The 23,386-nt window shown below is 43.2% G+C and overlaps 1 protein-coding gene across 5 annotated transcripts in view; it reads left to right on the forward strand.

Moving 5' to 3' along the window:
- KIAA0319 (KIAA0319 ortholog) overlaps positions 1 to 23,386 on the forward strand; it is an 82,156-nt gene that overhangs the window by 46,840 nt on the left and 11,930 nt on the right. For all 5 annotated transcript variants that reach the window (XM_048840007.2, XM_048840004.2, XM_048840005.2 and 2 more), the window contains 8 exons: positions 2,057 to 2,180; positions 3,787 to 3,919; positions 9,050 to 9,198; positions 10,785 to 10,936; positions 12,491 to 12,629; positions 15,508 to 15,667; positions 18,596 to 18,738; positions 20,400 to 20,522. In XM_048840007.2, coding sequence (XP_048695964.2) covers positions 2,057 to 2,180; positions 3,787 to 3,919; positions 9,050 to 9,198; positions 10,785 to 10,936; positions 12,491 to 12,629; positions 15,508 to 15,667; positions 18,596 to 18,738; positions 20,400 to 20,522 — 1,123 coding nt within the window. The remainder of the gene's footprint in view (positions 1 to 2,056; positions 2,181 to 3,786; positions 3,920 to 9,049; positions 9,199 to 10,784; positions 10,937 to 12,490; positions 12,630 to 15,507; positions 15,668 to 18,595; positions 18,739 to 20,399; positions 20,523 to 23,386) is intronic.

The raw sequence follows: 23,386 nt of genomic DNA on the forward strand, positions 1-23,386 counted from the left end.
CAGCCCTGGTGCTAGTCCTGTTCCAGCTATGGTCTTGCTCAGTCCCCATCATAGTTTCTGACGCACATTACCAGTGCTTCCCTGGCTGGCTACTTCTCCCACAGAGAGAAAGGGCAGTACCCAAACAATACCCAGCCCCCTATGTTTTCATTCAGTCCCCAGTGAAATCCCTCCACCTAGATAGATCAGCTTCTGACCAGCCTGATATGCCTATCATTTGGGTGGTGGCTCCTGTTGTTTCCCCTCTCTTACTCCAAAAAGCAGCTTAACTGCTTATTACATTTGTCATGAATGGAAGGCAGCTTTTAGATCCATCAGCTTCAGTCCTCAACATTCATCATAACAGTATCTTCCGCTCTCAGTAAAATTGTGCAGTCATATTAAAGTTAAGCCAATTTACTCTATTAATTTTTATGGCTGTTTTCCCTTTTAAGAACTCACTTTAATGAATATTATCCAGGGCTTTTTTGCACTCTGCAAGGCCTCAGATCTTAACTCTGCAGTGAGTTGACTTAATTAATTCCCAGATCATCTGAACCACAGAAGCCACTTTTGTAGGATAGATGGGTTTGTCCATGTTGAAAATGAGGATGTTTCAGGGCTTGCCTACACTCGTTTTGTACCACTATAATTATATTAGTTTAGAAACGGATTATAATTAAATTGGTACAAACCCTTAACATGGACTGAGTTATTCCCATTCATATAAGCAGCTTTCTACTGCTAAAACTGTTCATAATAGAAGGTTGCACTGATTTTAGCGATTATTGATTTCTAAATTGATACAGTGGTACAGAAACTGTGCTGACAAGCTCGAAGTCTGAGAAAGCAGGTGTCTGTACAACTTGGAACTATAGGTCTGGGAGTTATTACAGCCCAAAGCAACTCCCCTGTGTGAATGGGACCCTGGCTCAATATGTCTAATGGGCTCATCAATTATCTGATGCTGAAATGCAATGGCATGTTACAATTTCTGCTCAAGAACTGGGAATAGTCTTCATGGCTACAAAGCTGAGGATGTGAGGACTGTTGCATTTGCCAGTAGCTGATTTTTAGTACAGAAATGAGCTCTGGTTAATTGATAATAAAAATTACACTTTAGATAGTTTTAAATGACATCTTTATTCAAAGACATAGGTGGTGTTGCATCATAATTTGCTACAGCGTGCATTGTTATGATGCCACAAATGATCACTTATTAATATGGTGGTTGGGACGTGAGCTATAATGGGCCCTTTACACATTTATATTTAAATATCAGATTACCACACTATTAATTGTGTGATGGGCATTATGAGAGAGTACCTGATGGGCAATTTATGGGATCAGGATTTGGTCCTAGAGGTAAAGTCAGTGACATAACTTATTATGATATTAGTGATATTAACTTCAGTGGGCCCAGGATTTGGTCCTTCTGTATATTTTCTTTATTGACATTTTCACTAGAAGACAATGTACAATACACAATATAATGTTATAAGATGTCTTATTGATATAAAATAGATGCCCTCATAAACCTATATTATCTTCCCAATATGAATGCAATCAGATCTGTTTTTTCATTTTAATGACATTTTAGTTCAACTACGTGTTCATATTAACTGAAGGAAGCTGTTCTTTTTACAAATATTACATTTAAACAGCTTTGCTGTGTTTAAATAAAAAGACATATCATCAAGGAAACAAAAGAAGTTATAATAATAATGATGATCATTTTACTTGTTAGTTATGAATGTAAATATGCTGCACAATAAATTGTTGTTCATTGTTATTGTTTTTAAAATAATCAGCAATTATAGCAAAATAAGAAATTTAAATTTGACTACAAAGGAAAGACTAGTCTGTTTGCATAAGAGAGTCTGAATAGTGTATCTGAAATTTGCTTTTAAATCTATTTTTCCCTTGAGACACATTTGAGCAGACAAAATGTTTGTTGTTGTTATGAATTAAAACTGTTAGTTGGCTACTATACCAAATTGTATTGCTTAGACCATTTTGTACCTTTTGATTTTTCTTTCTTCATCTCCTATAATCTTCTGTTTTACCTCATGACTAGGGAGTGCGGACTCCATACCTCCAGTTGTCTGCAATGCAGGAAGGAGATTATACATTTCAGCTGACTATTACAGACTCAGCGAGACAGCGGTCCACAGCTGAGGTCACCGTGATTGTACAGCCTGGTAGGTAGACTGGAAACAGCTTTAGCTTTGTAGCTGATACATCGGCATCATAATTACAGCTGTTCTTGAAGGCCCTGCTTACCTGAGTTGCTTCTGCACTGAATCTCTCAGCTGGCAGACAGAGTATCCAATGGTGGCTGCATCAGAGACTCTCTTGCTTTTTCTTTTAAAGGTGAACAGCAAAGTAAAAAATAAAAATAGACTACAGCACGTCTGTGCTGAAAGCTCCCACTAAGCAGACTGCATGAGGCATTCAGCACAGAGGTACATTTTAACTGATTTTTGGAAAGCTGAAATGCAGTTCTGTGCTGAATTTCTTGCACAGCCAGCCCGCTTAGCGAGGTCATTTGGCACATAAATCAGTGCTTCATTCAGTTTTTGTTTTGCTATGCAGTTCACCTTCAGGATTCCTTTTGTGGTTTGAATTCTCAATAGGCTTGCTTGATAAGTGTTGCTGGAAAATTGCACTATGAATTTTCAAAGATTTCCCCTTTCAAATTATCTTCTGGATTTGAAGCTGACTGATGGACACTCCAAATGGTCTAGGTCTCATCAGATTTTCATGAAGGTTTTCTCTGGGTAATGAGTTTGCCAGACTCTAGGCCCCAGCGAGGTGGGAGGGTACCAGAGTCTGGGCTGTAGCCCGAGCCCAGATGTTGGCACCAGAATTAAACAGCCCCATAGACTGAGCCACGTGAGCCCTAGTTGGCTGGCACAGGCCAGCCGCAGGTTTTTAATTGCCATGTAGACATACCGTGAGAGTACAGAGTTCTATGCAGATGACCATGCTGCAGTAAAGCTCTACTATAGCTGTTTACTGCAGTGATCAAGAACACAAATCCCAAATGCAGCCCATGTCTGTGCCTTTAAAATTGAGGACAGCATGACACTATGAAAATTTTGCTCATGAAATGTGATCTAAGGATGAGCCAATATCCTGGGAAATGGGATCATGACTGTGATCTAACTGTAACAGCAGCGATTGAAAGAAGAATCCTAGGAAACACATTGCCTTATTAAATCCTCAGCTGGCGTAAATTGGCATAACTCCATTGAAGTCAATAGCATTTTGCTGATTAAAATCTGGCTCAAGATTCTTTCTTTTATGATCAAGGGCCATATTCATGTTGGTGGAAGTCGGTGGATTTCCACAGGGCTGGATGAATCTGACCCCACGTGCCCACTAGGAGCATATTTAAGTGGAACACAGATAAAGTAGGAAAAAATACCCCGATGCTGATGGGGCAAAACATTTTTGAATGTTGTGTATGAGAAGATGCAAAGCTCTTTAAGTGTGATTGTGCCAGAAAAAGTGACTGTAAAAAAGACACTGGGGGGTGGGGGAGATCTCCACATGCCCTGCCCCATTCTGTGCACCCCCTTAAATGCCAGACAGAATCTGTCCCCCTGTAGGGTTTCTGCAGAACTACTTACTAACACCCTAGAGGATCTTGCAGACTCTTTTATAAACCAGACCCGTGGGATCCTTGCCTTCATATTCTTTGAGCAAATGTGCGCAGCTTATCATATAAAATCTAAATCTCTGTATTCATTAAAAATGGCCACAGTGACTGATTAGTTGTATTTTTAAATATGATTTTTACAGAAAATAACAGTCCTCCAGTAGCGGTGGCTGGTCCAGATAAAGAATTAACATTTCCAGTAGAAAGCACTACACTGGACGGAAGCAAAAGTCATGATGACCAAGGCATTGTTTTCTATCACTGGGAAAATATCAGGTATCTAGTAAAAATGAGGTTAGTCCAATTGCTTGGCTGAAAGAGTATCCAACCCTATTATAAAGGAGACGCAAGACCAAGAATAACTTTGGGAAACATGCTGCTTTGCTTGGTGGAGGATGGGATGGAAACTTTATGGCAGTGAGAATATGTAAAAGGGTTAAACAGAGCAAACTAATGCCCCACAATGTTGATTGGAAAACCCTTCAGACTGTTTCTTTCACTGTAAACCAGCCCTGATCCTACAAACATTTACAAATTTGAGTAGCTTTTCTCACAAAAAGTACCACCGTTTGTACACAGCCAGGAAGGAAGTGGGAAGAAAGGAAGGATCTCATTTGGATACTGGGTCCCTTTGCCTCCCCACCTCCAACCAAAATATGAAAGCAAAAAGGTGTTGGATTTCCTGGTGCCATGTTATGCTGTTGCATCTAAGTGCCATTCTGCTAAGGGGGATTAGAAGCATGTCTGGTAGTGACCTACAGGAGTGTCAGATTCAACTTGAAAGCCTGTGAGATTTCTGCCTATGTCTTGTAATGAGTCATGGCAGATTAGTACAAACAAAGGTTTGTAAAAAGAATGGCAGGAACTCTCATGTCTCCCATTAAAAAGTGAACAAGAGGCTTGCACATCAGTAATGTACACAGTTACCCCTGTATGTTCCTAGACTTCTCAGTAAATACAGTGGACTGAATGATAGCTTAAATCCCCTATATGTTTAAGTCCAGGCTTTCATCAACAGACTGGACTGGACTGTTTTTATGTTTAAGTATTTTAACTTTAACCTCTTTGGACAGTGATTTACAAAATTTTACAAAATTTTGTAATTGCATTTGTCTGTAGCAAGTGACCAGATACTTAATAAAAAGTAACAGATACGAACCCATTCAGCTATCACACTTGTGACGCAGCAGACACCTGGTTTGCTGGCATTCAGTATATTTAGTGACAGTGTGGAACTCCTATGATTACAGCAAATGTGGCCATAAGTGTTGCTGAAATTTTAGAGCAGGAGAGTGGGAATCAATATTCCTGGATTCTTTTCCTGCTCGTGACTTGATGTGTGACCATGGGCACCTCTGCATGCCTTAGGCCTGGTCTACAGTACGCCGTTATTTCGGAATTAGCCAAGTTACCTCGAAATAAAACTGGTTCCATCCACACGACCAAACCAATTTTTTCAATGTAAAGGGCTCTTTACTCTGATTTCTGTGCTCCACCTCGGCAAGTGGAGTAGTGCTAAAATTGAGATCTCAGTTCTGGGTTACAGGTACGGTGGATGCAATTCAACGATATTGGCCTCCGGGAGCTATCCCAGAATGCTCCCTTGTGACAGCTCTGGACAACACTCTGAACTCCAATGCACTAGCCAGGTAGGCAGTAAAAGCCCTGGGAACTTTTGAATTTCCTGTTTGGTCACCATCAGCACAGTCCACCATCACAGGTGACCATGCAGAGTCCACCATCTCAAGAGACCACGCAGTCCTGGATTCGCAGACGAGCTCCAGCATGGTCCAAACGGGAGGCACTGGATCTCATTGCATGTTGGGGAGATGAATCTGTTATGGCAGAACTACGTTCCAAAAAAAGGAACGCAAATACGTACGCTAAAGTCTTCAGGGCCATGACAGAAAGAGGCTACTCCAGGGACACAGAACAGTGTCATACAAAAATCAAGGAGCTCAGGCAAGCATACCAAAAAGCCAGGGAGGCGAACGGGCGCTCTGGGTCACAGCCCCATACATGCTGCTTCTACCATGAGCTGCATGCAAACGACACCACTACCCCACCACTGTCCGTGGACACCTGCAAGGGGGGAGTTGCACAGAGCTAGGAGGATGAGTTATTGGAGGACGAAGAGGAGGAGAAGGAGGACAGTGCACAGGCAGCAAGTGGGGAATCTGTTTTTCCTCCCTAGCCAGAAACTCTTCTTAACGCTGGAGCCAACAGCCTCCCCCTACTCCCAAAGCATGCTCCCAGACCATGACCCTGGAGGCACTTCTGGTGAGTGAGAGCTTGATCGGAGCCATGCAGTTGGGGTTGGGGGAAAACCAGCCGCGCTGGGCTCTTCACGTTTCGTTTAAAGGACTCATCCCTTCTCAGAACCTCATCGGAGCCACACTGGGCTGTTCATGTTTAGTTTAAAGGGCTCCTCCCTGCTCAGAGCTTCATCGGAGCCCCGCTCTGTATGTGTGTGTGTGTGGGGGGGGTGTTGTGTGAAGCGATCATCCGAGACAGCCTGCAGGCTGCCTGCAAGCTGAATTCTGTTGCCTGGCCGCTGCCTGCAAGCTGAATTCTGTTGCCTGGCTGCATGTGATGGCTTACTCACTCGAAAGTGGCAGGCACTTCAATATAAGAGGCAAAATGAGACCTTGTAAAGAAAGAATATGTGCTGTGTGCTATGAATTGCCTGTTTCACTGAGAAACAGTGTTCCCTTTGTTCTCTAAAATGTATCTTTTAAAATACTACCCTCCGTTTTTCTCCTCCTGCAGCAGGTGCAAATGTTTCAATGCAGCCCCTATCTACTCCGTCCCAGAGACTGGTCCAGATTAGAAGGCGGAAAAAACGAACTCCGGACGACATGTTCGCCGAGCTCATGCAGTCCTCCCGCACTGATAGGGCCCAGTTGAATGCGTGGAGGCAAACTGTTGCGGAGTCACGTAAAGCGTTACATGAATACGAAGAGAGGAGGGACGTGCGCAATGACAGCAGGCAGGATGCTATGGTCAAACTCATGGGGAAGCAAACTGACATGCTCCGCTGTATGGTGGATCTAATGCGGGAAAGGCAGCAAGACCACAGACTACTGTCGCAGCCCCTGAATAACCGCTCTCCCTCCTCCCCAAGTTCCATAGCGTCCTCACCCAGACGCCCAAGAACATGGGGTGGGGAGGCTACGGGGACCCGCACAAGCAGCAGAAAGCTGGCATATCCTAAATTTTGATTTCATTTCTGGACTTGTCCTTCCCTCCTCCTCCACCCCACTAACCTAATACCTCCCTTCCCCGTCTAGCTTCCGATTTCTCTCAATGTTTTGTGCCACAAATAATATAGAATGGTTTTTAAACAATTGTGACTTTATTTCCTTTAATATATATATGGGGGCAGGTAACTTGAAGAGAAACAAACACAACTCTCACACCGTACCCTGGCCAGTCATGAAACTGGCTTTCAAAGCTTCCCTGATGCGCAGCGCGCCCTGCTGTGCTCTTCTAATCACCCTGTTGACTGGCTGTGCAAAACTGGCTGCAAGGCGAGTTGCCTCAACCTCCCACCCTGCCATAAACATCTCCCCCTTACTGTCACAGATATTGTGGAGCACACAACAAGCAGCAATTACAATTGGAATACTGGTTGTGCTGAGATCTAACCGAGTCAGTAAACTGCGCCAGCGCGCTTTCAAACATCCAAATGCACATTCTACCACCATTCTGCACTTGTTCAGCCTATAGTTGAACTGCTCCTTACTACTGTCCAGGGTGCCTGTATGGCTTCATGAGCCATGGCGTTAAGGGGTAGGCTGGGTCCCCGAGGATAACTACAGGCATTTCAATATCCCCAACAGTAATTTTCTGGTCTGGGAAGTAAGTTCCTGCCTGCAGCTTTTGAAACAGACCAAAGTTCCTGAAGATGCGAGAGTCATTCACCTTTCCCGGCCATCCCACGTTGATGTTGGTGAAACGTCCCTTGTGATCCACCAGTGCTTCCAGCACCATGGAAAAGTACCCATTGCGGTTTATGTACTGGCTGCCCTGGTGTTCCCGGGCCAAGATAGGGATATGCATTTTGTCTATCGCCCCGCCGCAGTTAGGGAACCCGAGTGCATTAAAGCCATCCACAATGGTCTGCACGTTTCCCAAAGTCACTACCCTTGATAGCAGCTGGTCAATGATTGCATTGGCTACTTGCAGCACAGCAGCCCCCACAGTAGATTTGCCCACTCCAAGCTGATTCCCGACTGACCAGTAGCTGTCGGGCGTTGCAAGCTTCCACAGGGATATCACCACTCACTTCTCAACTGTCAGGGCAGCTCTCATCTTGGTATTCCTGTGCTTCAGGGCAGGGGAAAGCAACTCACAAAGTTCCATGAAAGTGGCCTTACGCATGCGAAAGCTTTGCAGCCACTGGGAATCATTTCATACCCGCAACACTATGCAGTCCCACCAGTCTGTGCTTGTTTCCTGGGCCCACAATCGGCGTTCCATAGCATGAACCTGGCCCAACAGCACCATGATCTCCTAATCGCCACATGCCGTGCCGTCTGTGTCCATGTCCTCATCACTATAGTAATTGTGCTGTCGTCGCTTCATTGCCTGGTTTTGCAGGTACTGCACATACTGCTGGATAACGCGCGAGGTATTTACAATGGTCAAAACTGCAGCTGAGATCTGATCGGGCTCCATGGCTATGGCGCCTGCACAGATAATCCTGGAAAAAGGGCGCGAAATGTAGGAGAGCAGAGTGGCAGCGGAAGCTGTGCTGTTTGGTTCATGGTAGCCAAACAACTGTGGAAAATGGTTGTCTTCTGTGGCTTTCACGGAGGTGGGAGCCCAGGACAGACAACATGGAGAAGCTCGGAAGCGTAGCAATAGCGGGAGAGCAGAGTTGGTGGCGGAAGCTGTGCTGCTCGGTTCATGATGGCCAAGTAGAGTTGAGTTGGAGAGGTGGATTCATAGTAGCAGAAGAGCAGCGGTGCACCGTCTGCTGAAAGCAGTATGGTGTCTGCACGCCAAAAAGGCGCGAAACGATTGTCTGCCATAGCTTTCTGATGACACACACCCAGAAACACCCGTGAGAATGTTTTTACGCCACCATGCACTGGGAGCTTAACCCAGAATTCACAATCTGCCGAATTCATGTGCTTTAGTGGGGACACAGAAGACCGAATGTATAAAATAGCTTCCGAAAATTCAAATAGAATAATTTCGAAATAATTTCGTACTGTAGACGTACCCTTAGTTTATCTCTAAAACAGATACAAAAATTCAAATTCTGTGAGCCAAATTCATGCCTGGTGTAATTCCAGTACAGTCAGTGCTTAGACACTGTGGTTACAAATAGACTGAATGACGGAGGGACACGAAGGGGAGAATTTGTCCTGATTATTTTCCTGTGGTGTTTTGTTTCAGTGGTCCAACCACTGTGCAAATGGGAAACATTGACAAAGCAGTGGCAACTGTAACTGGTTTACAGGTTGGTACCTATCACTTCCGACTGACAGTGAAAGATTATCAGGAATTAAGCAGCACAGCTACACTCTCTGTTACAGTTAAGGAAGGTAAGCCGAATCACCCCTTCATGTGCAAAGCAATGTGACTTATGTTGATCATTTAGAAAATGGGAGGAAATTAGTACAGAACTAGATTACAGATTTGGTTTCAAGGGAACTCGGAGAAACCTACTGGACTAAAACCAATATCTAATCAAGAGATATTGTTTCTTATATGACTGTAATATCGTTACTTCTAGGACTTTCTTTAAGTTAATTACATATGCAAATATATTTATTAATTGTTTAATAAATGTCCATGGGAATGTGTTAACCTCAGCATGTATCCTTCGTGAATAGAATAATATTGCACTCTCACAAAGTTAGCAGCAGCTGCCTGTGTGGTTAAAATAATACTCAAACACAGGCTCAAGTTCCAGCTAAAATCTCACAGTAATTATGTGTTTGTTCATCTGTAGGACAGAGACAGAGAAACAGTGTTTTGCTCCACATTCACCCCGCAGAAAGCCCTGCTGTAGTTACAATGCTGTTTTTCTGCTGTCCTGCACTATATAACAGGAGTGGCCAAAGTACAACTCTGGAGAAAAATGCAATCTACACTTCACCCTCCACTTTACATTCATCTTTAATAGGGAGATGCAGAGGGCGGGGGTAGCCAATCCCAGCATCTATTGTTCCCTCTTGGTCTGAATATTTAGGGGCCGATTATCTCCATGGGCTTGCATCCCTTGTTAAAGATGCTGTGTTCTGTTGCATGCAAATCAGCTGAGGCCCTTATCACAAAATTTGTTTGTGCGTATTCTGCCAAGTTATTTGTTTGTAGCCTTACCTGCCATTCCACGCTGTAAATATGGCACCTTCTTACTCAACAGAGCTGGCTTTAGTAACAAAAATGTGTTTTTAATGCTTTTTGCTCTGGTTAGCACTGCAGCACCAGCACAGCTGGGGGAAAGATCTGGTCTCTATTCCTTCATGTGCATCATCAACAGAACTGTTTACCAAATTCCAATTACACATCCAATCGGTGACACCTGTGCAAACCCACAGAAGGCAAAGGAGCTGCACAGATATTGCTGAGGGCATAGTTTGAAGACAACATGGCTGCACAGGTGCCCCTGAGGGCCTCATTTGAGCTCTGGAAGGCTGTACAAGATGATCAAGAAGAGAAGAACCCAGCTTGACTCTCAGATCCCAAGTTGAGTTTATGAGGCTAGGACTTGTGAAAAAAAATCTTTTTCTTTGAGAAAATCTAATCTGGAAATTGAGAGAGAATAAATATAGAACCCCAGAGTGCCGTATTTACAGGGTCACTTTTCAAAGTGGGAGCACGCTTCAATAGTAATCCTGTCAGTAATGTAGCTCTTTTTCTAGACTCTAGTAATCCTGGGGTAAAATTCAGCCCTGCCGTAACTGCTTCATTGACTTCAGGAGAATCGTAGGCCTTCTCTCACTGGGGCTGAATTTCACCTACTCCCTTGCTGACACTTTTGAACAGAATTATTTTCCTTGTCTTTGGCTGTCTGAAACGCAGAGTATTATACTGTGGAGAGGCTGTGTGTGTTTGCAATTGTGTATCATTTACATCTTGCACCTTTTGAGAGAAAACTCTCCTGCTTTACTGTCTTTGTGGTTAGAAAACAACAGTCCTCCCCGGGCTCATGCAGGAGGCAAACACATTCTTGTGCTTCCTAATAACTCTATTACATTGGATGGCTCACGGTCTACTGACAACCAAGGGATTGTATCATATCTGTGGATTCGGGATGGCCAGAGCCCAGCAGCTGGTGTAAGTATTTTGAAAGTATTTAACTGGAGACAAAATCTGCCGTCTCTTGCATACATGCAAGGCCTCTGACTTCAATGTACCATGCTGGCAGATGTGCCCAGTCAGTCGCTATAGGGATTGGTGTTACATCTGGTTTTATTTCACAGCTCTATATTAATAAACTGGTACAAGGGGTAAATGGCACTTTAATTACATTTGCAGAGTATACTCTGTTTGGAGGGCCAAAGCAGTCAGGACAGAGATGCCAAAGACACTAGATAGAGAGCTTAGAAATATGGCCATGTGATAGTAAAAAGAGACTCATCTGGGGAAAATACAAGCTAATGCGCCTGAGGGAAAATAATGTGAAACCCAGATATTCAAAAAGGAGGAAGATCATTGTAAAGCAAAAGTGCTGATAAAGCCTGAAGAATGAGGGCAGGCAGCAAATCCGATATGAACTTGCAATGTGAGATGATAACAAAGAAACCAAAGAGCTGATGATCTAGCTCAATAGGACACTGGTGGAACTACCCCCAGAATGTTGAGTGTGGGTCAGAGCTCTTTGGCGTCAGAAAGATGGTGACAAATTGGCAGGAACTGAGGTGGGAGGAGCAAAATGATTATGGATCTGAAGGGAGTGATTTATGTGAGAATATTAAAAGAACTAAATAGGCTTCGCATAATAACAACAGAGAGTGATGACAACAGTCTGCATATAAAGGGCATAAACACCAAGGAAGGAGAGGAATTGTTTAGAGTCCAAGGAGATAGAATTAAGAATATTGGGATAAAATTTAAAAACAAAAATGTAGACTGAGTCTTATATTTTCAAACAGATGTGCATCTAAGTACTACGGTATGTCAGCCTTGAACACACAATATCCTTTTACTAGCTTTATCGAAGGTGCCCACGCTGCATGGGCATGTACACAGCACTAAGGCTACGTCTGTGCTGCAGCTGGAGGTGTAATCTGCAGTTTGTGTAGACATACCATACCTGGGCTATCTCTAATCTACTTAGCTTGCTAAAAATAGCAGTGAGGGGGCGCAGCGGTGTGGCTTGTACAGTCCATGCTGAAACCCACTGTGCTGTGTCCTCACTGCTAATTTGAGAGAGCTAACTAGATTAAAACTAGCATGGGTATGTCTACACAAACTGCAATTACACCTCCAGTTGTACTGTAGACATAGCCTGATTAACACCTCCAAAACTTGCACTGGTCCATTGTAAACCCTGAGAATTCTGGGAAGGATTCTTTCAGGGTGGTCCCTTTGTTGTTTGTTTTGAAGGTCTGAGGGCAAGCTTTGTGGTGGATTTTCCATTGCAGACAACTATTAAATCAAGATTTGATGTTTTTCTAAAAGATCTGCTCTAGGAATTATTTTGGAGAAGCTCAATAGCCTGTGTTATACTGGAGCCCAGACTGGATAATCACAGTGGTCCCTTCTGGCCTGGAATCTATGAATTCACATTCTGCAGTTAGACGGATGTACAGCTTGCAAGCCTCTGTCCTCTCAAGGAGTATAACCCTCTGCTGCTGTCTCTTTTTTTTTTTTTTTTTTTTTTTGCAGGATGTGATACATGGCTCAGACCATGAGGCAGTTCTGCAGCTAACCAATCTTGTGGAAGGACTCTATACTTTTCACTTGAAAGTCACAGATGCTAAAGGAGATTCAGCTATTGACACTGCTACTGTTGAAGTGCGGCCTGGTATGATCATTAAAAGGTCATCTATAAGCTGTGTATACCTCCACATCTCTTCTTTCCTGTTGGCAAGATACTGTCGGGTTATAAATCATGGCTCTGATTCACCACTGCCTTGCATTGTTACTTACACCGGTTTAAAGTGGATGTAAAATACTGTCACCTGAATTCTCCCTTTACGTTGTGACAGGGTCGGGCTAGATGGCTATAGGAGAGTAATTGAAGGCAGATATATTAGCCCCAGGCTAAGTAGGTCCCTTTTCCCTGGGTAAGGTAACAGGGAAGGTTCCAGAACAATCAGGAACCTTATGGAGACAATTAAGACAGGCTGATTAGAACACCTGCAGCCAATCAAGAAGCTGCTAGAATCCATTAAGGCAGGCTAATCAGGGTACCTGAGTTTTAAAAAGGAGCTCACTTCAGTTTGCGGTGTGCATGTGAGGAGCTGGGAGCAAGAGGCGCTAGGAGCTGAGAGTGAGAACGCGGACTGTTGGAGGACTGAGGAGTACAAGCATTATCGGACACCAAGAGGAAGGTCCTATAGTGAGGATAAAGAAGGTGTTGGGAGGAGGCCATGGGGAAGTAGCCCAGGGAGTTGTAGCTGTCGTATATCTGTTCCAGGAGGCACTCTAGACAGCTGCATTCCACAGGGCCCTGGGTTGGAACCCAGAGTAGAAGGCGGGCCCGGGTTCCCCCCAAATCCTCCCAACTCCTGGTTAGACAGAGGAGGAGTCGACCTGGACTGTGAATTCAGAAAAACGGCCAGGCTGAGGGCTGCTGTGAAGCTCCAAGGCGAGCAAATCCACCAATAAGCACAAAACCCACCAAGGTAGAGCAGGAACTTTGTCACAACGTGCATTGGTAATACTGTTGTACGTCCACTTTGCACAGGTATAAATGCTTGCATCCTTTTCAGTCAGTGGAGAATCAGGCCCCATAGTTTAAAAAAAGTTGCCTTATTGATTATATTACAGGTAACAGGTTTTGTTTTTTAAAACTGAAAGACGTATCTATATTACTTATTTTCCATTATTTGTTTCAATTCTGCATTTCAATCATTTTGGACAATGTAAAGAGACCATTCACTTTTATTTTTAGCCACTTACCACTCAGTTACACTTCCTGGTTCTAATGTCCAGTTGCAATGTTTGGGTGAAAAAATGCTTCCACGGAATCTTCATTTGCTTAAATAAGATTTCATTTCTATTGGAATGTTTCCTCTTGGTTTTAAGATGACAGGTTTCAGAGTAGCAGCCATGTTAGTCTCTATTTGCAAAAAGAAAAGTACTCCTTTTCTTCTTGGTTTTAAGTTTTTTGTAAAACTTATTTGGGAATGGATAGTTTTGTGATGAAGGCCTGGGGCGGATATTTGGGAGATCTTAATTCTAATCCTGGTTCTGCCACGGATTTCCTGTGTGATTGTGGCCAAGTCACTTAGCCTCTATGCCATGTGTTCTTCATCTGTACAGTCAGGATAATACTTATGTCCCTGGGTTGCTGTGAGGCTTGTGATGTTTGTAAAGCTCCATAGAAGGGCAAAATATTATTACCTATTTTGTTCATTTCCTCTGGGGCACCTGGCATTGGCCGCTGTCGGAAGACAGGATACTGGGCTAGATGGAGCTTTGGTCTGATCCAGTATGGTCGTTCTTATGTTCTTATTATATTTAACAAAACCTACAATTACCGAGTTAAATTTGCCTCTAAAATGTGTCTAACTTTTCTGTCCCAAGTTTATATTCCTCATTTAGACTCACTTGAACACATGCTGTCCCAGTAGTGATGGATTTAAGCACATGCTTAATTGCTTTTCCTGACTCTGGGCCTTAAAGACTGATAAAACCCTCCCTAAATGCGGTCTCAGGAGAAGGTGACATCAGGGTTTTTTTTACATGGATGACATATAAATGAGTGTGAGTTCACTCTCATGTTTTAAAGCATTGAACTCAAGCACTGTGACTTAACTCAGTGACTTTCAACCTTTCCAGACTACTGTACCCCTTTCAGGAGTCTGATTTGTCTTGCCTACCCCAAGTTTCACCTCGCTTACAAACTACTTACTTATAAAATCAGACATAAGAATACAAAAGTGTCACTATTACTGAAAACTTGCTGACTTTCTTGTGTTTACCATATAATTATAAAATAAATCAATTGGAATATAAATATTGTCCTTACATTTCAATGTATAATACATACAGCAGTATAAACAAGTATATAGAGCAGTATAAACAAGTCACTGTCTGCATGAAATTTTAGTTTGTACTGACTTCGCTAGTTCTTTTTATGTAGCCTGTTGTAAAACTGGGCAAATACTTAGATGAGTTGATGTACCGCCTGGAAGACCTCTGCGTATCTTTAGGGCTACACGTACCCCTGGTTGAGAACCACTGACTTAACTGACTGGGTCTGGTCTCTTTATACATGAGCAACCCCTGCAGGACAGCTGGTGAAGAGACTTGGCATTAGCTGTAAAGGTTCGTTGATTCTCATTCCTGTATGTAGAAACAGTGCTGGATTGTAACCAACTGGAGTAGAGGGTAGTGAAATAGAAACTTAGATATTCTGGTATGTTTCAAAATTAACTAAGTACCCTTCCAAATTACCTTCCCTTATAGAGATCAAGGGTAGGGGAACCTGGGTTACTAATCACACCCTTCAGTCAATACTGAAATATTTGCAAAAAGAAAAGGAGTACTTGTGGCACCTTAGAGACTAACCAATGTATTTGAGCATAAGCTTTCGTGAGCTACAGCTCACTTCATCGGATGCATGATGCCACAAGTACTCCTTTTCTTTTTGCGAATACAGACTAACACGGCTGTTACTCTGAAACCTGAAATATTTGCCTGTCTCTGAAAAAACAGTGTGTTTGTTTTCTCAGACCCTAAAAAAAATGGTCTGGTGGAGTTGATTTTGCAAGTGGGAGCTGGCCAGCTGACTGAGCAACAAAAGGACACCCTGGTGAGACAGCTAGCAGTGCTGCTGAACGTCTTGGATTCAGACATCAAAGTTCAGAAGATACAAGCCTATTCAGATTTAAGGTATTCAGATATCAGGATGTGTGGGATTATGGAGGTGACAGCTCCCCTGTGACATCCTAAAAGAAAAGTTAAAATATTGTGATAGATGCTAACGGGTTGCGTGTTAGGGGTCACTTGTGTATAAGTACCTAGGGAAACTCTACAGTATCTGCACTCAGAAAGTCATTAAAGGATATTGTGCAGCTTAAAGCACTCTTCTTTGTCTGGGCTGTTAGACCTTTCTGAGTTTCTTTTGCGTTGCAGAGAAGCCGCACAAAATTGTCACATCGTCTTTTCCAAATCTTGCAGTCCAAGGGGGAGTATTGGACTAGGGGCTTCCCAAGTGAAAAGTGATGAGGCTGAGGGAGGGAAAGGAGCATCAGTGAGAGAGGCAGCCCAATGTAGTTGCTTCTTGGGACAGGGCAGTTGAGCTTTATGTGAGCTTTTTGCAAAAGCGAGATGTCTATATGCCATTTTTTACTACCTCTGTGCAAGGAAATAGGACTTGTATACATTTTATAAATAAATAAGCTACACTGAGGCCAGATCTACATTAGAAACTTTTGCTAATTAAGCCATGTCAGTTAGGGGTATGGTCTTTTTTGTGTGTGAGAACATTTCTATACCAGCAAAAGCCTTACTATAGGTGCAGTTATGCTGGCATAAAAGTGCTTTTGCCAGTATAACTTATTTTGCTTGAAGAATGGATATAAGTTTTATACCAGCAAAATACTATAAGCAGATTTTCCTTTCAAGATGGCTTTTTAACTGACAGTATTTTGTGGGGCTGCAGGATGGCAGCAGTTAGATTTCAAAAGACAATTTTTACTTTTCAAAACTAGTAAATGAGCTTTGTGATTCTTCTTGACTCTGCCAAAGCTCATAACTAGTAGCTTTTTGTGCAGCTGCATGGAAGAGTAAAGAGAAGTTGAGATAGATTTCCCTGGAGCATATGCTTTAGCAATATTAGTTCTTCTACGGGTGGTAAAATCCCTGAAGTAGGAATCTGGAACTCGAGAACCTCATTTTAAAAAACCTCCCTGCAGACACTTCTTTCGCATCTTTCGCTCTATTTCAAAGAGACTGCATTTATTTATCTTGATGTCTTTGTTTCATTTACTGTCTTTATCCTTCCAAAGGCTAGATGGAGTGAGACAGAGAAACTGTCACAATAAGCAAATGTTTCTTTAAGCAAATGTACTTGTCTGGGCCAGGTCTGTGTGATCAAAGCTTCTTTTTGTTTCCTCTCTCAACTGTTTGATGCCCCATGTGCTTTAGATGCTTTTTCACAATCAGTATTGGGGACCCCTGGGTAAGTGATGAGCAGAAGGTCACTGAGCATGCTCAGCAGTCTACCTGGCTTCTGAGTAGTATGGAGAAGTGTGTATATAGGGCCCTACCAAATTCACGGTCATAGGATTTTAAAAATCATTAATTTCATGATTTCAGCTATTTAAATCTGAAATTTCAGTGTTGTAATTGTAGGGGTCCTGACCCAAAAATGAGCTGTGAGGGGGTCACAAGGTTATTGTAGGCAGAGTTGCGGTACTGCTACCCTTACTTCTGCAAAGCTGCGGGCAGTGGTGGCTGCCTTCAGAGCTGGGCAGCTGGAGAGCGGCGGCTGCTGGCCGGGAGCCCAGCTCTGAAGGCAGAGCCGCCGCCAGCAGCAGCACAGAAGTAAGGATGGCATAGTATGGTACTGTCACCCTTACTTCCCCACTACTGCCTGCAGAGTTGGGCTCTCAGTCAGCAGCCGCCACTCACTGGCTGCCCAGCTCTGAAGGCAGCAGCGCAGAAGTAAGGATGGCCTGGGTATGGTATTGCCACCCTTACTTCTGTGCTGCTGCTGGCAGGGCACTGCCTTCAGAGCTGGGTGCCCAGCCAACAGCCACCATTTGCTGGCTGCCCAACTGTGAAGGCAGCACAGAAGTAAGGGTGGCAATACCACGAGCCTCCTAAAATAACCTTGCGATCCCCTCAGCAACTCCCTTTGGGTCAGGACCCCCAGTTTGAGAAACGCTGGTCTCCTCCGTGAAATCTGTACAGTATAGGGTAAAAGCACACAAAAGACCAGATTTCACGGGGGAAGACCAGATTTCACAGTCTGTGACGTGTTTTTCATGGCCATGAATTTGGCACGACTCTACGTATATACAATGGATGCATTTGAGTGGCAGATTCAGAGCAAAAAGACTGGAAATGGTTGCACACAGCCGAGCCTACCACAGATTTCTGTGTAGCTTGCACATCTACTGAGACCTGACAATGCAGTTGATGGAATCTATTCAGATGACTAGTCTTTCAACTATCTTCCTAAATTAATTAATTGATTTTTTCAAAATCATTTTTGGCATCTATTCAGAGCTCTATGCACCTCCCAAAATTTAAAAATACACTATTAGAAAATGTAATACCATCACTACAATATTTCAAATCCCAATGACTAATTTCCAATTAAAAGACTCTCTCCCCCCTCCCCCGCAAAAAAAAACCCCAAAGCATCCCATCAAATGCAGCATAACATGACACAATGATTTTAGATGGGCTCTCTCTTAATTGCCAATCCCCCAGTGCCCTGATCCAGTCTTCTCATTGACTGCAGTGGGTGTTGGATCAGACCTTAGATGCTTGTGGGAAAGGGTGTGAGGGCTTTGCAGTGGGCCTGGAAGTTTAACAAATGGGAAGACGAGGGAAGGAAGAGTGTGTCCCCCCTCTCCTCCGCTTTCTCCCATGAAGCTGAGGAGCTAGAGAACTGTTACTGCTCCTGAACTGCATGGTAGTGCAATGGCCATGTCACTGGGATGAATTTGGTTAAGCCAGTGGCAGATTAAATAATATCTATACACCAAACTTCTAATTTCCAGAGTATGGGCTCTTACAATCAAATTGAAAAATATTAGCTCCTTGGACATCATCAATCTTAATTTTGTTTGTGCGTTTTCTCTGCAGCACAGCGGTTGTATTCTATGTGCAGAATGGGCACCCTTTCAAAGTAATAAAGGCTTCAGATGTCGCACGGATGCTGCATGTGCAGCTGCGAAAGGAGAAGGCTGACTTCCTGCTTTTTAAAGTTCTGCGGGTTGACACAGCTGGTACGTTCTGCCTGCTGCTTCCTATTTCGTGAGTTTTACAGCCATCAGGATGTTAATTAGCATAGGCAACATGGTATACAGTGTGCCGGAGCTTCCTCTCTACACAGTTCTGCATTTGGTTTTCTGAATGATGAGGCTGATAATGCCTGAAATATCTGGTTATCTAGGGCAGATTTTTGCCCGTTACTTGCTTTCCTTTTAAAGATACAAGTGGCAAAGAGTATGATGGCTGTCAATCATTTTGTAAACTAAGGCTCATTGCTGTATACTAGGAAATGTACCATGTTGGGAAACCATGTTGTAACACTCTACTATCCCCGTGGTGATATAATACTGTTTGTTCTTACTCTGGATGGGACAAACCATGCTGTAACCATAATATAGAATTTGTGTTATATCCCTGGTTCCTTTGAGGTTTTTACACTGTTCCCCAACAGGATTATAATATGATTCGTTCCTACCTCCCCAAGCAAAATGGTCAGGCCATCATTGTATTATAACGCAGTCCCCTAATGTGGCAAATAGTCTAGTGTCGACAGGCCTCTCGTATTTCTTCATAATGAGAGATCTTTTCATAATGATGGTTGGGCTTTCAAGTCAAGTTTTAATCTGCTGTAAAGTTGCAGTGCTGCTGGGAATTAGAACACTTCATGACACTGGGGCATTACAGATCTGAATTTGTTATAATTTTATAGCCAAAGGGGAGTTTTTTGCTGAGGATCAGAATTCAAGGGGAGAGATATAAGCTGTAGCTCTAAAATAGTCATTTATTAATAGGGTTTATTTTTGAATTTACTCCCTGAGGAAAAAACTACAGCTGTTATACTGTAAATATTAAATGGTTTTTTTTTTTTCACTTTGAAATAGAAGAAAACTGAAGGTATAATTTTCAAATTTGCAGTCACTTACTTTTTATTCACATAGCAGGTTTTAAGGCAAAAGAAAGCCGCTGCAAGTTTTATGTATTTTTTTGGAAAGTAATTTATTTTGACTGTTCTACATTTTGATAAAATGCACACAACCCACTACCTCTTGGTGCATTTACAATGATTAAAACTTAAGTATGTGAATGCTGTGCCCTAAGGAGTTCTGATGCTACATTTATTTCAGGTATTTGTATGATGATCATTATGGTGGTATCTGGGAACATTAATATTTCTTAAGTACTCCGGTATTCTGGAGAATATACACCATAAAAATACCAAGAAATAAAACATAAACAAATAAAACTGAACTCCTTGACTCAGGTCGATCTCCAGGTCTAGTGTCAGTAAATTAACTTTGGCTCGCTGGCTGGCTATTCAGTTGGATAATATATTTTCATCTTTCCGATCTCGCCCACCAGGCTGTGCCTTTAAAGTAAATCTTCCTAACTCAGACCACCCCGCAAATGACTGGAAGATTAGGAACCAGCAGTGGTTCAGTTTATTAATAAAAGCAACGGTTTGGGGTACATATGTCTACCAATGATTCATGGAAACACATCAGTGTAATTTCCACTGTTCGATTTGTAAGTGACCTTTTCATTTGTCAGTCTCTGCACTGGAGTTGTGGGCCAGGAAATGCACCATGCACCACTCCCATGTTAGTGCCTCAACAGAGTGTGCATTACAAGTTGCCCTTTTACACTGTAATTATCTTCACCTTTATTTTATTCTTAGTCTGCCTTTTAAAATGCTCTGGACATGGTCACTGTGACCCCATCACAAAGCGTTGTATTTGCTATCAACTGTGGATGGAGAACTTGATACAGCGTTACCTAAATGATGGAGAGAGTAATTGTGGTGAGTTTTGATGGTATTGTGTGGTATGTTCCAAGAATGATTTCCCTTTCCTGTGTGAAGCAGTTCTGTAAACATATCTATGAATATTATGCATGCTGAAAGTCAGTTAACAATACACACAACTGTTCTTCCAGAACCAACCAACCAACCAAGGAAATGCAGTCATATGACATGAGAGAAGCAAGTGTGTATGGGCTTCATCCTGCACGTTGCCAAGCACTCTAGCCCAGTGGCTCTCAACCTTTCCGGTCTATTGTGCCCCTTTTAGGAGTTTGATTTGTCTTGCTTACCCCCAACCCCAAGTTTCACCTCACTTAAAAACTTCTTGCGTATAAAATCAGACACAAAAATATAGAAGTGTCACAGCACACTATTACTGAAAACTTGCTCACTTTCTCTTTGCCATATAATTATAAAATAAATCAATTGGAATATAAATATTGTACTTACATTTCAGTGTATAGTATATAGAGCAGTATAAACAAGTCATTGTATGAAATTTCAGGTTGTACTGACTTTGCGAGTGCTTTTTATGTAGCCTGTTGTAAAACTAGGCAAATATCTAGACCTCTGCGAACCCCCAGGGATACAGATACCCCTGCTAGAGAACCACTGCTCTAGCCTGATCCATCAAAACACTTAGGGGCCTGCTTAACTTGAAGCACACGAACAATCTCATTGACATCAGTAGGACTTCTAATGTGCTTAACTGAAAGCATGTGCCTAATTGCCAGATGGGACCAGAGTGCTCAGCGCCTTGCAGGATTGACCTTGATGTAACCACTTTTTTAAAGGGGAAATTATTTTTATGTAACAGGCTAAGCCTAGAAAAAAAAGACAGAGGTAAAGCTAGTATAAACCTTTGTTACCTGGTAAAACTGTTGCTAATGTAAATCGGAGAAAGGAGACCAAATTTTCTGGAATTATTTTCCCTCTTGACTGTTTACTAACATTTTTTTTTCCCCAAAAAGTTTGTAACGTGCTGAACACCTCACTACCACTAACTGCAGTCAGAGTTGAGGGCACTCAGCAACTTGCAGGACATCTCACAGGCCTGACATCTCCATGTGTGTGCTGTGACCCCATTACTGGCATTAGCAGTTACATGCACAGAAGGAAGGAAGAATACGCCTCACAGTTGGAGTTGTATTGCTTGTGGAAATGGAGAAAATTAGGAAATGAATAATGAAAGAAAATTAGGGGACTCTCTGGCTGTCCAGCCCCGCAATATTATCCTGTGGAAGATGTGCATGAGAGTTTAAAGTGATTGAGAATCTTCTAAGTCAGGGGTCCTCAATGCAGTGCCTGCGGGTGTCATGGTGCCCACCGGGACATTTTTGTGTGCCTGCAGGACACCGTGCTGCCGAAATGCCGCCGCCGAGTGCGGGCGCCGGAGAACCACCCGCCAAAATGCTGCCGAGACACATTGCCGTTTCTCAGCGGCATTTCGGCGGCGACGCTTCTTGCCGCTGCCGCTTCTCGATGGCATTTCGGTGGCGGGGTGTCCGGCGCCCCCCACAGTCTTCTGGGAGTAGCAATATGCTATTCCCACAGAAAGGTTGGGCACCACTGTTCTAAGTAATACTAGACGTTGTCATTTTAAAACATTTTTTTTCAAATTTTGCATAAGGGTTTTAGGAGAAAAGTATAAAAATAGCTAAACGTTACTTCTGACACTTTGAAATTATTTTGGGCCAGATGGATGTTTCCGTAGATAACCCTTGTACTGAACCTGCTGTTGCTTGGGAGTTTTTGATTTTTTGCTCAGGTTAAGAGGAACAACACAGAGATAACACCTCACCGGTTTCTTGCGGATGTGTTTTGTGCATCATGTTTTAATACGGTGGCCTAGATAGTTGTAGCAGTATCTACAAAATGTGTGTGTCTTATACGAAACAGCCTTGTCAGTTTTAAAAACTTGGCTTTTTTATTTGACCACTTTCACCATTTTCTTAATTGTCTTTATCTCACCTGTATTACAGTTACTTCTGGAAAATACAGTTTAATTGTCACTGGTTTACGTTTTATTGTTTGACAGGACTATCACTTCTGTTAGGCATACCCACGGCATACCCCTTTGACATCCTATTTGAAATCTCCTCTACTGTACTTAGTTTTCATAGCCTTAATTTAATTAAAATTTTCTAGTAGCATCAGTTTAGCCAAAATACAATTCTATTCTTTGCATGGGACAGTGTCTCCTTCTTTTATGTTGAGAAATACATTACTCCTCAAGTAGTCTGATTGATTGATTAATTTCTATAGGATCACTCGAGGAATAAGATACTACTCCCCATGAGCAAAGGTATCAGAATTTGGACCCATGTGTTTGTACATAGGGTTGCCAACTGTCTAATCACAAAAACCCAAACACTCTTGCACTGCTGTTTGCCCTGCCCCTTCTCTGAGGCCCTGCCCACTCCATCCCCCCCTCACTCACTTTCACTGGTCTAGGGCAGAGGTTTGGGGTGTGGGCTCTGAGCTGGGGCCGAGGGATTCGGAGTGTGGGAGGGGGGCTGAGCCTGGGGCAGGGGGTTGGGGTGCAGGAGGGGATGTGGGGTGCAAGCTCTGGGAGGGAGTTTGGGTCCTGGAGGGGGCTTAGGGCTGGGATGGGGGTTGGGCTGCAGGAGGGGGTGAGGGGTGCAAGCTCAGGGAGGGAGTTTGGGTACAGGAGGAAGGTTTGGGCAGGGCATTGGGGAGCAGGAGGGGGTGCGGGGTGCAGGCTCTAGGAGGGAGTTTGGATGGGGAGGGGGCTCCGGTTTGGGGTGCAGGAGGGGGTGCGGAGTGCAGGCTCCGATCAGAAGGTGCTTACCTCTGGCGGCTCCCAGTCAGCGGTGTAGTGGGGGCTAAGGCAGGCTCCCTGC

Source organism: Caretta caretta, chromosome 2 (genome assembly GCF_965140235.1).
Source record: "Caretta caretta isolate rCarCar2 chromosome 2, rCarCar1.hap1, whole genome shotgun sequence".
NCBI classification, from domain to species: domain Eukaryota; kingdom Metazoa; phylum Chordata; order Testudines; family Cheloniidae; genus Caretta; species Caretta caretta.